This window comes from Scyliorhinus torazame, chromosome 14 (assembly GCF_047496885.1).
Source record: "Scyliorhinus torazame isolate Kashiwa2021f chromosome 14, sScyTor2.1, whole genome shotgun sequence".
NCBI classification, from domain to species: domain Eukaryota; kingdom Metazoa; phylum Chordata; class Chondrichthyes; order Carcharhiniformes; family Scyliorhinidae; genus Scyliorhinus; species Scyliorhinus torazame.
In genome coordinates this window covers 220208909-220226037 of record NC_092720.1, presented here as the reverse complement: position 1 = coordinate 220226037, position 17129 = coordinate 220208909, and the positions used below count along the sequence as shown (strand labels likewise).

General features: G+C 51.7%; 1 protein-coding gene across 1 annotated transcript in view; it reads left to right on the top strand.

Moving 5' to 3' along the window:
• The first annotated feature begins 5507 nt into the window (after positions 1-5507).
• Positions 5508-17129, top strand: part of LOC140390537 (zinc-binding protein A33-like) — a 221970-nt gene continuing 210348 nt past the window's right edge. Inside the window, exon 1 of the mRNA XM_072475709.1 lies at positions 5508-5947. Coding sequence (XP_072331810.1) covers positions 5573-5947 — 375 coding nt within the window. The 5' untranslated portion in view covers positions 5508-5572. The remainder of the gene's footprint in view (positions 5948-17129) is intronic.

Genomic DNA, 17129 nt, shown 5'->3' with positions numbered 1-17129 from the left:
CCCCACACTGTCCATGCAGCCTGGCCTTTCACTGGACCCCACCCTGGGACCTCACAGTCGCCTCTTGTGTTGATCCTGTGAATTTACCCACTCCCACCCACTTCCAGCTGTCACTCCAGAAAGACAATCCCTCTGAGGAAACATCGCTTAGACACCAGCAACAGGGGGGCCCGAGAAGCACAAACTCCACAGCAGGCGGCAGACCCCTTGGAGGCTGAGATGTGCACAATAATGAAGGCCCGCAAAGGCCTGTGGGCAGCAGAGCCCCCCCCCCCCCCCCCCCAACCCCCTTCCGAGACACAACCCCACCTCCAGACTCCCGGCCCTGGAACCCATGTGGTTCCCCCACATCCTCTCTGATACCCCCTCGCCATTCGATTCCCTGGGGGTAATGGCGACCTGCGCACTCACCGCCCACATCCCCTTCGGAGGTGAGGGCAGCAGGTTCATGTCACACTGGTGTGGAGTGAATATTCAGAGAGGGGGATGTCCCAGCGGGAAGGCTCACTAATTAGATGCTAATGTAATTAAATGAGGTTACCCACCTTCACGAGCGTGGAAAATCAGGAAACGCGATCTCACTGGCGAGAATCCCTTTTCCCGACTCGGGGAATTTTGCACCAGCGTCATCATTTCTGCTGGCGGCTAACGCAGGCTCAAAATTCTACAGTGAAAGGAATCTGTTGTCTTATTGACTCTGCAATAATTTATACTCACTACTGCTCTAATCAAAATCCTGTGAGAACAGATTAAATTAACTCTGTCCAGATTCGCTGTTCTGTCTTTGTTTGGCAGAAGAATAATGTTAAATCACATTGTGGTAGTATGAGGTATTGCAGTACCCGAGAGGCTGTAGACCATTGGGTAAGCCTAGGAGTTTACCATTGGCTGTTTGGTATGTGGCTCAGCCCTGACAGGCGGGGTATAAGAACAGGTGCCGTCCCAGCAGCCCCCATTCTGTACCGAAGCTGCTGGGGAACAGATCTAGTCCAGTAAAGCCTTCAGTTATGCTACAACCTCGTCTTTGAGTTTAATTGGTCGTGCATCAATTTAATAGACTACTCTTAAGCTGAAAGAATGGATCTCCAAATCAAGCCGGAGTATCTACAACTCAGCCCCCATGCGGAGAACTTGGCGGCGATATTTAAGCACTGGCTGGCGTGTTTTAAAGGCTACCTCTAGACGGCCGGAGGCACCCCCTCAGGGGAACAGAAACTGCATTTCCTGCACTCGAGAGTAAGCCCTGGAATCTTCTCCCTCATCGAGCAGGCGGAGGACTATGATGATGCGATCGAACTGTTAGAGGGGCATTATATACGCCCTGTAAACCAGGTCTATGCACGTCACCTGCTTGCAGCCAGACGGCAAAGCCCCAGGGAATCGCTGGAGGACTTCTACCGTGCGCTACTGGTGCTGAGCAGAAACTGTGGCTGCCCGCAAGTTTTGGGCAGCGAGCACACAGAACTTCTAATCCGGGATGCCTTCGTAGCAGGTATGAGCTCCTCAGAGATCCGCCATAGACTCTTAGAAAAGGACTCCCTGGGACTGAAAGAGGCACGGGCCCTGGCAGGGTCCAGGGATGTTGCCTCCAGAAACGCGCAGTTCGATGCGCCCGACTGCGCAGCGGCCCCCTGGGCTGCGTGGCATCCCACAGCGGCAGCCCCACTGACCTTCTCCGTGTCCCCACAGGCCTGCGCTGTAAGACGGCCTGCTAACTCGGTTGGGCCCGCTGTTTCTTCTGCGGGCAGGCGAAGCATCCCCGCACGCACTGCCCGGCCCGCGCCGCCACCTGCAAAGGGTGCGGCAAGAAGGGCCATTTTGTGGGGGTCTGCCAAGCATGAGCCGTGGCCGCGTTCTCTAACGACTCCGGACCGCCGCGGCAACCTTCCCTTCGGGCCCCAGGAGGGCAGCACTCACCGCCACCCCCCTATCCTAGGACGACGTCCGACCCACGGGCGCGGCCATCTTGCCCCTCGGTCACCACGCTGGACGGATGGGTGCCGCCATTTTGTCCATCCTCGCCACCATTTTGTCCATCCCCGACCACCATGTGCGATCCATGGGAGACGCCATCTTGGATGGGGCCCCAGGCCCCCAGCATGGCCGACTACACGCTGCCCGATCACAACCCACAACTGCTCCATCTGGCCTCAGTGGCGCTGGACCAAAATCGACCTCGGACACTCGCGACTGCAACAACGATGCTGTTCATCAACGGCCACAAGACGTTTTGCCTGATCGATTTTGGGAGCACGGAGAGCTTTATACACCCCGACATGGTAAGGCGCTGTTCGCCTGTTACCCACCCTGTAAACCAAAGAATCTCCCTGGCCTCCGGGTCACACTCAGTGGAGATAAAGGGGTTCTGCCTCGCAGACCTCACTGTCCAAGGCAGGAAATTCAACAATTTCCGCCTTTATGTCCTGCTGCACCTCTGCGCGGCTACACTCCTGGGGTTGGACTTCGGCGGCCCTATACCCCCCTTACTGTCTGCGGCCTCGCGACCCTTAAGGTCTACTCGCGTTCCCTGTTTGCGAACCTCACCCCGGATTGCAAACCCGTCGCCACCAGGAGCAGACGGTACAGTGCCCAGGACCGGACCTTCATCAGGTCAGAGGTCCAAAGGCTACTGAGGGAAGGGGTAATTGAAGCTAGCAACAGTCCATGGAGAGCTCAAGTAGTGGTGGTGAAGACCGGGGAGAAGCATAGGATGGTCATTGACTACAGCCAGACCATCAACAGGTTTACGCAGCTGGATGCGTACCCTCTCCCCCGCATATCCGACCTGGTGAACAGGATCACGCAATACAAGGTCTTCTCCAAGGTGGATCTCAAGCCCGCTTACCATCAGCTACCCCTCCGCACTAGTGACCGCAAGTACACTGCTTTCGAAGCAGATGGGAGGCTCTACCAATTTTTAAGGGTTCCCTTTGGTGTCACTAATGGGGTCTCGGTCTTCCAACGCGAGATGGACCGAATGGTTGACCGGTACGGCTTACGCGCAACGTTCCCGTATCTTGATAATGTCACCATCTGCGACCATGACCAGCAGGACCACGACACCAACCTCTGGAAATTTCTCCAGACCGCGAAAATCCTTAACTTAACGTACAATAAGGAGAAATGCGTATTTAGCACCGACCGCCTAGCCATTCTCGGCTACGTAGTGCGAAATGGAGTTATAGGCCCCGACCCTGAACGCATGCGCCCCCTTATGGAGTTCCCCCTCCCTCACTGCCCCAAGGCCCTGAAGCGCTGCCTCGGGTTTTTCAGTTATTACGCACAGTGGGTCCCCAACGGCGCAAACAAAGCCCGACCCCTGATCCAGTCCACAACCTTCCCCCTGTCAACGGAAGCCCGCCAGGCCTTCTGCCACATCAAAGCAGACATTGTAAAGGCCAGGATGCGTGCCATCGACGAGTCTCTCCCCTTCCAGGTCGAGAGCGATGCGTCCGACGTAGCTCTGGCCGCCACCCTCAACCAAGCAGGCAGACCCGTGGCCTTCTCCCGTTCCCTCCATGCTTCAGAAATTCGCCATTCCTCGGTCGAAAAAGAGGCACAGGCCATAGTAGAAGCTATGCGACACTGGAGGCATTACCTGGCCGGCAGGAGATTCACTCTCCTCACTGACCAACGGTCGGTGGCCTTCATGTTTGATAATGCACAGTGGGGCAAGATAAAGAACGACAAGATCTTACAGTGGAGGATAGAACTCTCCACCTACAACTACGAGATCTTGTACCGTCCTGGAAAGCTAAACGAGCCTTCCGATGCCCTGTCCCGCGGCACGTGTGCCACCGCACAAGTGGACCGCCTCCGAGCCCTCCACGAGGTCCCCTGCCACCCGGGCGTCACTCGTTTTTTCCACTTCATTAAGGCCCGCAACCTGCCCTACTCCATCGAGGAGGTCAGGACAGTCACCAGGGACTGCCAAATCTGCGCAGAGTGCAAACTGCATTTCTACCGGCCAGAGAGGGCGCACCTGATAAAGGCTTCCCGTCCCTTTGAACGCCTCAGTATGGACTTCAAAGGCCCCCTCCCCTCCACCGACTGCAACACGTATTTCCTGAACTTGATTGACGAGTCCTCCCGGTTCCCATTCGCTATCCCCTGCCCCGACATGACCACACCCACTGTCATCAAGGCCCTCCATAGCATCTTTACACTGTTCGGGTTCCCCGTGTACACACACAGTGATAGGGGGTCCTCCTTTATGAGCGACGAACTGCGTCAATTTCTGCTCAGCAAGGGCATCGCCTCAAGCAGGACGACCAGTTACAACCCCCGGGGAAACGGGCAGGTAGAGAGGGAGAACGGACCGGTCTGGAAGACCGTCCTACTGGCCCTGCGGTCCAGGAATCTCCCAGTCTCCCGTTGGCAGGAAGTCCTCCCGGAGGCCCTCCACGCCATCCGGTCGATGCTCTGTACAACTACCAATCAGACACCTCATGAACATCTCCTTGTCTTCCCCAGGAAGTCCTCCTCCGGGACCTCGCTCCCAACCTGGCTAGCGACACCTGGACCCATCCTGCTTCGGAAGCATGTGCGGGCGACAAGTCGGACCCGTTAGTCGAGCAGGTCCACTTGCTGCACGCTAACCCCCAGTACGCCTACGTGGCGTTCCCTGACGGCTGGCAAGATACAGTCTCCCTCCAGGACCTGGCGCCCGCCGGAACCCAACGCGCACCCGAACCATTACCCCCACCCTCTCCCCCCCACAGCACCTCACTGGAGGGTCGGTCCTCCCGCCGCTCCTCCCCAGGCCACCCCACCCACCGACGCCCCCTACAGGCGCCCCCTCTCGTGTCAACCGTTTGCCCCACCAGCGCCTGCCATGGAGGATGAAGCCATGCTCCCGGAGGTGAAGACGCCCGGACCGTCACAAGAATCACCACAGAGGCTCAGACGATCCAGGAGGACGACCAGGCCACCCGACTGACTGATTGCTACACTGTAACTGTAAATGAACACTGACTGTATATATCTTCCACGCTTATAAATACTCACGGTACCTCCATATCTGATCATACCATGTTAAATGCAATTGTAACCACTGGCCACCACCCCCGCCGGACTCTTTTTTAACAGGGGGTGAATGTGGTAGTATCAGGTATTGCAGTACCCGAGAGGCTGTAGACCATTGGGTAAGCCTAGGAGTTTACCATTGGCTGTTTGGTATGTGGCTCTGCCCTGACAGGCGGGGTATAAGACCAGGTGCCGTCCCAGCAGCCCTCATTCTGTACCGAAGCTGCTGGGGAACAGATCTAGTCTATTAAAGCCTTCAGTTATGCTACAACCTCGTCTTTGAGTTTAATTGATCGTGCATCACCCATTTACATTTTTACAGGATCAGAGACAGAGTCAGGCTTGTCAGGGTGGTGACTCACTGAACAATATCAATGAACAAAACTGTTTATCTGCAGTCTATTTATATTACTCATTTGCTCAATCCCTTTCTGGGCTGTGGTTTACAAAGTTGCTGCTGGAATCAGGAAATGAAACTGAAAGGTTTTCACTGAACTCTGATCACCATTTTACTTGGAGCTCAGAACAAGGTGACCAGCCCTTCGAGATGGAAGATGATCTTTCCTGTGCTGTTTGCCATGATCTGTATAAAGATCCTGTCTTACTCGACTGTGATCACAGCTTCTGTCGATCCTGCATAACCCAGTACTGGGAGAAAGCTGACACCACCTCCTGTCCCATCTGTAGAAAGGAGAATTCATCCAGGGTCCTGAGACCGATCCACATCCTCTCCAACATCGTGGAGACATTTGTAAAAAGTGATAAAGGTGATAAAATTCAGCAGGAATGCAGCCGTCACAAGGAGAAGCTGAAATTATTTTGTAAAACTGACAATCAGCCCATCTGTCTGGTTTGTCAGAGTTCAAAAAATCATCAAAACCACGAGTTGCTGCCAGTGGAAGAAGCTGCTGAGGAGTTTAAGGTGAGGAGATATTGTATAAAATAAAATACAGAAACAGAGACCAGAATCCTGAACAGGGAACATTCACAGATTTGAGTTTGAATGTCTCTCAATGGTTGTTATTTAATTATTCAGTCTTTGGATGAACTGTTATTTGTGTCACTGCTTCAGAAACCAGGAACAGAAAGAGTCAAAACACTCAGTATTAGTTTGTTCTTTTGAGGCTTTAACCATTCAGGTAATAGGAGACAATCTGGTGATGTAATTCAGAAAACAATCATTCAGCAAGAAAAGTAATATTTAATAAACTGGGCAGGATCATTCCGTTCTCCCTCTCTACCTGCCCGTTTCCCCGGGGGTTGTAACTGGTCGTCCTGCTTGAAGCAGCGTGGATCAATTTGAAAAGTTCTCCTCTGTCCAAAGTTTTCTTCAGCTAACCAAGAAGCCTGCATTGATCCACCTCGAGAGGTTCTCTCCTGTCCAAAGTGTTGTCTTCCCCTCTCGAGAGTCCGTTTACTGGGATTTACCGGCCCCATCACAGTGGATTCCCCGATGGCAGATATGGCGATCCATTTAAATCTTCATTGACTTCAGTGGGACTGTAAGATCCCACCAGTGGGAGGGGTCGGAAAATCCTGGTCCTTATTTCTGGGAGACATTTATGCCAATGGTATATTGGATTGTTTATCAGCAAAGGAAAGATATTCAAGGTCATCTTTCGTATTTCGTTAATACCCAATAAGTAACCTTGTGGCTCATCACTTGTTCAGATGTCCTGTTTAATCTTCTGAACTTCGGGCAGCACGATGACACAGTGGTCAGCACTGCTGCCTCACAGCTCCAGCGTCCCGGGTTCAATTCCAGCCTCGGGTGATGCCTGTGTGGAGTTTGTACTTTCTCCCCGTGTCTGCGTGGGTTTCCTCCGGGTGCTCCGGTTTCCTCCCACAGTCCAGAGATGTGCAGGTTAGGTGGATTGGCCATGCTAAATTGTCGCTTCCCATCCAAAGGTTATGTGGGGTTATGGGGTTACAGGGATAGGGTGGGGGATTGGGCCTATGTAGGCTGCCCTTTCAGAAGGTCGGTGTAGACTCGATGGGCCAAATCGCCTTCTTCTGCACTGTAGGGATTCTATGTAATTCTATGTAAAGTTGGTTTACTCATGGCTTGTAAGCTCATCTTCATAACCAACCCCATCAGGATTGGCAATGTCTTATTTCAGTGCTTGTCCTTGGCAGAGATAATGGCCATCACTGTCTCGTGTTTGTCAGCTCAGGAAACTGTTCTGGGATATTTCTTTACAAGTGGGAGAGAGAGAGACAGAGTGGAAGAGGGGGAGCGAGAGAAAAAGAGAGGCAGAATTATTCCTATATTAGACAATACTTTTTTTTTGGATTTTCTGAAGTGATTTCTTACAGATAAGAAGTGTAATATTGAGGTGTTGTTTGAACGAGAGCTGGTGTAGGTCAGCAGATACCAGGGTGATGGGTAAATGGGACTTGGTGTGAGTAAGGAGATGGGAGTTTTGGATGGTCTCAGGTTTATGGAGGGCAGACTGTGGGAGAGCAGCCTGGAGTGTGTGGAATAGTCTGGACGGAGCAAAGGCATGTCTGAGCTACTGTTCAAAATTCAAACCAGGCAGATCAACTCTTATTGGTCAAGGCATTGTCATGGAGACACACAGCCCAGAAACAGGCCCTTCAGCCCATCATGTCAAAACTGACCATCACGTACCAATTCCATTTACCAGTATTTGGTCCATAGCCAGCTCTGCCTTGGATATTTAAGTGTTTGTCCAGAAGCGTCTTAAATGTTGTGAGAATAAGTGCCTCCAACACCCTCTCAGACAGCACGTTCCATATTCCCACATCCTCAGACAACACATTTTTATTCCCACATCCTCTCAGACAGCTCGTTCCATATTCCCACATCCTTTCAGACAGCACGTTCCATATTCCCACCACCCTCTCAGACAGCACGTTCCATATTCCCACATCCTCTCAGACAGCACGTTCCATATACCCACACCCTCTCAGACAGCACGTTCCATATTCCCGCATCCTCTCAGACAGCACGTTCCATATTCCCACACCCTCTCAGACAGCATGTTCCATATTCCCACATCCTCTCAGACAGCACGTTCCATATTCCCATCACCCTCTCAGACAGCACGTTCCATATTTCCATCAACCTCTCAGACAGCACGTTCCATATTCCCATCACCCTCTCTAACAGCACGTTCCATATTCCCACACCCTCTCAGACATCGCGTTCCATATTCCCACATCCTCTCAGACAGCACATTCCATATTCCCACACCCTCTCATACAGCACGTTCCATATTCCCACACCCTCTCAGACAGCACGTTCCCTATTCCCACATCCTCTCAGACAGCACGTCTCATATTCCCACACCCTCTCAGACAGCACTTTCCATATTCCCGCACCCTCTCAGACAGCACGTTCCATATTCCCACATCCTCTCAGACAGCACGTTCCATATTCCCACACCCTCTCAGACAGCACATTCCATATTCCCACACCCTCCCAGACAGCACGTTCCATATTCCCACATACTCTCAGACAGCACGTTCCATATTCCCACTCCCTCCCAGACAGCACGTTCCATATTCCCACATCCTCTCAGACAGCACGTTCCACATTCCCATCAACCTCTCAGACAGCATGTTCCATATTCCAATCACCCTCTCTGACAGCACTTTCCATATTCCCACGCCCTCTCAGACAGCACGTTCCATATTCCCATCACCCTCTCAGACAGCACGTTCCATATTCCCACCACCCTCTCAGACAGCACGTTCCATATTCCCACATCCTCTCAGACAGCACGTTCCATATACCCACACCCTCTCAGACAGCACGTTCCATATTCCCACATCCTCTCAGACAGCACGTTCCATATTCCCACAACCTCTCAGACAGCACGTTCCATATTTCCATCAACCTCTCAGACAGCACGTTCCATATTCCCATCACCCTCTCTAACAGCACGTTCCATATTCCCACACCCTCTCAGACAGCGCGTTCCATATTCCTACATCCTCTCAGACAGCACATTCCACATTCCCACACCCTCTCATACAGCACGCTCCATATTCCCACACCCTCTCAGACAGCACGTTCCCTATTCCCACATCCTCTCAGACAGCACGTCTCATATTCCCACACCCTCTCAGACAGCACTTTCCATATTCCCACACCCTCTCCGACAGCACGTTCCATATTCCCACATCCTCTCAGACAGCACGTTCCATATTCCCACACCCTCTCAGACAGCACATTCCATATTCCCACACCCTCTCAGACAGCACATTCCATATTCACACACCCTCTCAGATAGCACGTTCCATATTCCCACACCCTCCCAGACAGCACGTTCCATATTCCCACATCCTCTCAGACAGCACGTTCCATATTCCCACTCCCTCCCAGACAGCACGTTCCATATACCCACATCCTCTCAGACAGCACGTTCCACATTCCCATCACCCGCTCAGACAGCACGTTCCATATTCCCAGATCCTCTCAGACAGCACGTTCCATATTTCCATCACCCTCTCAGACAGTACGTTCCATATTCCCACATCCTCTCAGACAGCACGTTCCATATTCCCATCAACTTCTCAGACAGCACGTTCCATATTCAAATCACCCTCTCTGACAGCACTTTCCATATTCCCACACCCTCTCAGACAGCACATTCCATATTCCCACACCCTCTCAGACAGCACATTCCATATTCCCACATCCTCTCAGACAGCACGTTCCATATTCCCACACCCTCTCAGACAGCACATTCCATATTCCCACAGTCTCTCAGACACCACATTCCATATTACCACTTCCTCTCAGACAGTACATTCCATATTCCCCCATCCTCTCAGTCAGTACGTTCCATATTCCCATCACCCTCTCAGACAGCACGTTCCATATTCCCACCACCCTCTCAGACAGCACGTTCCATATTCCCACCACCCTCTCAGACAGCACGTTCCATATTCCCACATCCTCTCAGACAGCACGTTCCATATACCCACACCCTCTCAGACAGCACGTTCCATATTCCCACATCCTCTCAGACAGCACGTTCCATATTCCCACCACCCTCTCAGACAGCACGTTCCATATTCCCACATCCTCTCAGACAGCACGTTCCATATACCCACACCCTCTCAGACAGCACGTTCCATATTCCCACACCCTCTCAGACAGCATGTTCCATATTCCCACCACCCTCTCAGACAGCACGTTCCATATTCCCACCACCCTCTCAGACAGCACGTTCCATATTCCCACATCCTCTCAGACAGCACGTTCCATATACCCACACCCTCTCAGACAGCACGTTCCATATTCCCACACCCTCTCAGACAGCACGTTCCATATTTCCATCAACCTCTCAGACAGCACGTTCCATATTCCCATCACCCTCTCTAACAGCACGTTCCATATTCCCACACCCTCTCAGACAGCGCGTTCCATATTCCCACATCCTCTCAGACAGCACATTCCATATTCCCACACCCTCTCATACAGCACATTCCATATTCCCACACCCTCTCATACAGCACGTTCCCTATTCCCACATCCTCTCAGACAGCACGTCTCATATTCCCACACCCTCTCAGACAGCACTTTCCATATTCCCACACCGTCTCAGACAGCACGTTCCATATTCCCACATCCTCTCAGACAGCACATTCCATATTCCCACACCCTCTCAGACAGCACATTCCATATTCCCACACCTTCCCAGACAGCACGTTCCATATTCCCACATCCTCTCAGACAGCACGTTCCATATTCCCACTCCCTCCCAGACAGCACGTTCCATATTCCCACATCCTCTCAGACAGCACGTTCCACATTCCCATCACCCGCTCAGACAGCACGTTCCATATTCCCACATCCTCTCAGACAGCACGTTCCGTATTTCCATCACCCTCTCAGACAGCACGTTCCATATTCCCACATCCTCTCAGACAGCACGTTCCATATTCCCACAACCTCTCAGACAGCACGTTCCATATTTCCATCAACCTCTCAGACAGCACGTTCCATATTCCCATCACCCTCTCTAACAGCACGTTCCATATTCCCACACCCTCTCAGACAGCGCGTTCCATATTCCCACATCCTCTCAGACAGCACATTCCATATTCCCACACCCTCTCATACAGCACGTTCCATATTCCCACACCCTCTCAGACAGCACGTTCCCTATTCCCACATCCTCTCAGACAGCACGTCTCATATTCCCACACCCTCTCAGACAGCACTTTCCATATTCCCACACCCTCTCAGACAGCACGTTCCATGTTCCCACATCCTCTCAGACAGCACGTCTCATATTCCCACACCCTCTCAGACAGCACTTTCCATATTCCCACACCCTCTCAGACAGCACGTTCCATATTCCCACATCCTCTCAGACAGCACGTTCCATATTCCCACACCCTCTCAGACAGCACATTCCATATTCCCACACCCTCCCAGACAGCACGTTCCATATTCCCACATCCTCTCAGACAGCACGTTCCATATTCCCACTCCCTCCCAGACAGCACGTTCCATATTCCCACATCCTCTCAGACAGCACGTTCCACATTCCCATCACCCGCTCAGACAGCACGTTCCATATTCCCACATCCTCTCAGACAGCACGTTCCATATTTCCATCACCCTCTCAGACAGCACGTTCCATATTCCCACATCCTCTCAGACAGCACGTTCCATATTCCCATCAACCTCTCAGACAGCATGTTCCATATTCCAATGACCCTCTCTGACAGCACTTTCCATATTCCCACACCCTCTCAGACAGCACGTTCCATATTCCCACCACCCTCTCAGACGGCACGTTCCATATTCCCGCATCCTCTCAGACAGCACGTTCCATATTCCCACAACCTCTCAGACAGCACGTTCCATATTTCCATCAACCTCTCAGACAGCACGTTCCATATTCCCATCACCCTCTCTAACAGCACGTTCCATATTCCCACACCCTCTCAGACAGCGCGTTCCATATTCCTACATCCTCTCAGACAGCACATTCCACATTCCCACACCCTCTCATACAGCACGTTCCATATTCCCAAACCCTCTCAGACAGCACGTTCCCTATTCCCACATCCTCTCAGATGGCACGTCTCATATTCCCACACCCTCTCAGACAGCACTTTCCATATTCCCACACCCTCTCCGACAGCACGTTCCATATTCCCACATCCTCTCAGACAGCACGTTCCATATTCCCACACCCTCTCAGACAGCACATTCCATATTCCCACACCCTCTCAGACAGCACATTCCATATTCCCACACCCTCTCAGATAGCACGTTCCATATTCCCACACCCTCCCAGACAGCACGTTCCATATTCCCACATCCTCTCAGACAGCACGTTCCATATTCCCACTCCCTCCCAGACAGCACGTTCCATATTCCCACATCCTGACAGACAGCACGTTCCACATTCCCATCACCCGCTCAGACAGCACGTTCCATATTCCAAGATCCTCTCAGACAGCACGTTCCATATTTCCATCACCCTCTCAGACAGCACGTTCCATATTCCCACATCCTCTCAGACAGCACGTTCCATATTCCCATCAACCTCTCAGACAGCACGTTCCATATTCCAATCACCCTCTCTGACAGCACTTTCCATATTCCCACACCCTCTCAGACAGCACATTCAATATTCCCACTCCCCCTCAGACAGCACATTCCATATTCCCACATCCTCTCAGACAGCACGTTCCATATTCCCACACCCTCTCAGACAGCACATTCCATATTCCCACAGTCTCTCAGACACCACATTCCATATTACCACTTCCTCTCAGACAGTACATTCCATATTCCCCCATCCTCTCAGTCAGTACGTTCCATATTCCCATCACCCTCTCAGACAGCACGTTCCATATCCCCACCACCCTCTCAGCCAGCACGTTGCATATTCCCATCACCCTCTCAGACAGCACGTTCCATATTCCCATCACCCTCTCAGACAGAACGTTCCATATTTCCACACCCTCTCAGACAGCACGTTCCATATTCCCACACCCTCTCAGATAGCACGTTCCATATTTCCACACCCTCTCAGACAGCACGTTCCATATTCCCACAACCTCTCAGACAGCACGTTCCATATTCCCACATCCTCTCAGACAGCACGTTCCGTATTCCCACACACTCTCAGACAGCACGTTCCATATTCCCACAACCTCCCAGACTGCACGTTCCATATTCCCACATCCTCTCAGACAGCACGTTCCATATTCCCACATCCTCTCAGACAGCACGTTGCATATTCCCACACCCTCTCAGACAGCACGTTCCATATTTCCACACCCTCTCTGACAGCACGTTCCATATTCCCACATCCTCTCAGACAGCACGTTCCACATTCCCACATCCTCTCAGACAGCACGTTCCATATTCCCACATCCTCTCTGACAGCATGTTCCATATTCCCAGCACCCTCTCAGACAGCACGTTCCATATTCCCATCACCCTACCAGAGAGCACGTTCCATATTCCCACATCCTCTCAGACAGCATGTTCCATAGTCCCACATCCTCTCAGGCAGCACGTTCCATATTCCCACATCCTCTCTGACAGCACGGTCCATATTCCCACATCCTCTCAGACAGTACGTTCCATATTCCCACATCCTCTCAGACAGCACGTTCCATATTCCCACATCCTCTCAGACAGCACGTTCCATATTCCCACATCCTCTCAGACAGCACGTTCCATATTCCCACATCCTCTCAGACAGCACATTCCATATTCCCACATCCTCTCAGACAGCAGGTTCCAGTTTCCCACCACCCTCTCAGAACGCATGTTCCATATCCCCATCACCCTCTCAGACAGCACGTTCCATATTCCCACAACATCTCAGACGGCACGTTCCATATTCCCACATCCTCTCAGACAGCACATTCCATATTCCCACACCCTCTCAGACAGCACGTTCCATATTCCCACATCCTCTCAGACAGCATGTTCCATATTTCCACATCCTCTCAAACAGCACGTTCCATATTCCCACACCTTCTCAGACAGCACGTTCCCTATTCCCACATCCTCTCAGACAGCACGTCTCATATTTCCACACCCTCTCAGACAGCACTTTCCATATTCCCACACCCTCTCAGACAGCACGTTCCATGTTCCCACATCCTCTCAGACAGCACGTCTCATATTCCCACACTCTCTCAGACAGCACTTTCCATATTCCCACACCCTCTCAGACAGCACGTTCCATATTCCCACATCCTCTCAGACAGCACGTTCCATATTCCCACACCCTCTCAGAGAGCACATTCCATATTCCCACACCCTCCCAGACAGCACGTTCCATATTCCCACATCCTCTCAGACAGCACGTTCCATATTCCCACTCCCTCCCAGACAGCACGTTCCATATTCCCACATCCTCTCAGACAGCACGTTCCACATTCCCATCACCCGCTCAGACAGCACGTTCCATATTCCCACATCCTCTCATACAGCACGTTCCATATTTCCATCACCCTCTCAGACAGCACGTTCCATATTCCCACATCCTCTCAGACAGCACGTTCCATATTCCCACATCCTCTCAGACAGCACGTTCCATATTCCCATCAACCTCTCAGACAGCACGTTCCATATTACCACCACCCTCTCAGACAGCACGTTCCATATTCCCACATCCTCTCAGACAGCACGTTCCATATTCCCACAACCTCTCAGACAGCACGTTCCATATTTCCATCAACCTCTCAGACAGCACGTTCCATATTCCCGTCACCCTCTGTAACAGCACGTTCCATATTCCCCCACCCTCTCAGACAGCGCGTTCCATATTCCTACATCCTCTCAGACAGCACATTCCAAATTCCCACACCCTCTCATACAGCACGTTCCATATTCCCACACCCTCTCAGACAGCACGTTCCCTATTCCCACATCCTCTCAGACAGCACGTCTCATATTCCCACACCCTCTCAGACAGCACTTTCCATATTCCCACACCCTCTCCGACAGCACGTTCCATATTCCCACATCCTCTCAGACAGCACGTTCCATATTCCCACACCCTCTCAGACAGCACATTCCATATTCCCACACCCTCTCAGACAGCACATTCCATATTCCCACACCCTCTCAGATAGCACGTTCCATATTCCCACACCCTCCCAGACAGCACGTTCCATATTCCCACATCCTCTCAGACAGCACGTTCCATATTCCCACTCCCTCCCAGACAGCACGTTCCATATTCCCACATCCTCTCAGACAGCACGTTCCACATTCCCATCACCCGCTCAGACAGCACGTTCCATATTCCCAGATCCTCTCAGACAGCACGTTCCATATTTCCATCACCCTCTCAGACAGCACGTTCCATATTCCCACATCCTCTCCGACAGCACGTTCCATATTCCCATCAACCTCTCAGACAGCACGTTCCATATTCCAATCACCCTCTCTGACAGCACTTTCCATATTCCCACACCCTCTCAGACAGCACATTCCATATTCCCACACCCTCTCAGACAGCACATTCCATATTCCCACATCCTCTCAGACAGCACGTTCCATATTCCCACACCCTCTCAGACAGCACATTCCATATTCCCACAGTCTCTCAGACACCACATTCCATATTACCACTTCCTCTCAGACAGTACATTCCATATTCCCCCATCCTCTCAGTCAGTACGTTCCATATTCCCATCACCCTCTCAGACAGCACGTTCCATATTCCCACCACCCTCTCAGCCAGCACGTTGCATATTCCCATCACCCTCTCAGACAGCACGTTCCACATTCCCATCACCCTCTCAGACAGAACGTTCCATATTTCCACACCCTCTCAGACAGCACGTTCCATATTCCCACACCCTCTCAGATAGCACGTTCCATATTTCCACACCCTCTCAGACAGCACGTTCCATATTCCCACAACCTCTCAGACAGCACGTTCCATATTCCCACATCCTCTCAGACAGCACGTTCCGTATTCCCACACCCTCTCAGACAGCACGTTCCATATTCCCACAACCTCCCAGACTGCACGTTCCATATTCCCACATCCTCTCAGACAGCACGTTCCATATACCCACATCCTCTCAGACAGCACGTTGCATATTCCCACACCCTCTCAGACAGCACGTTCCATATGTCCACACCCTCTCTGACAGCACGTTCCATATTCCCACATCCTCTCAGACAGCACGTTCCACATTCCCACATCCTCTCAGACAGCACGTTCCATATTCCCACATCCTCTCTGACAGCATGTTCCATATTCCCATCACCCTCTCAGACAGCACGTTCCATATGTCCACACCCTCTCTGACAGCACGTTCCATATTCCCACATCCTCTCAGACAGCACGTTCCACATTCCCACATCCTCTCAGACAGCACGTTCCATATTCCCACATCCTCTCTGACAGCGTGTTCCATATTCCCATCACCCTCTCAGACAGCACGTTCCATATTCCCATCACCCTCCCAGAGAGCACGTTCCATATTCCCACATCCTCTCAGACAGCATGTTCCATAGTCCCACATCCTCTCAGGCAGCACGTTCCATATTCCCACATCCTCTCTGACAGCACGGTCCATATTCCCACATCCTCTCAGACAGTACGTTCCATATTCCCACATCCTCTCAGACAGCACGTTCCATATTCCCACATCCTCTCAGACAGCACGTTCCATATACCCACATCCTCTCAGACAGCACGTTCCATATTCCCACATCCTCTCAGACAGCACGTTCCATATTCCCACATCCTCTCAGACAGCACGTTCCATATTCCCACACCCTCTCAGACAGCACATTCCATATTCCCACATCCCCTCAGACAGCACGTTCCAGTTTCCCACCACCCTCTCAGAAAGCATGTTCCATATCCCCATCACCCTCTCAGACAGCACGTTCCATATTCCCACAACATCTCAGACGGCACGTTCCATATTCCCACATCCTCTCAGACAGCACATTCCATATTCCCACACCCTCTCAGACAGCACGTTCCATATTCCCACATCCTCTCAGACAGCATGTTCCATATTTCCACAACCTCTCAAACAGCACGTTCCATATTCCCACACCCTCTCAGACAGCACGTTCCATCTTCCCACATCTTCTCAGACAGCACGTTCTACATTCC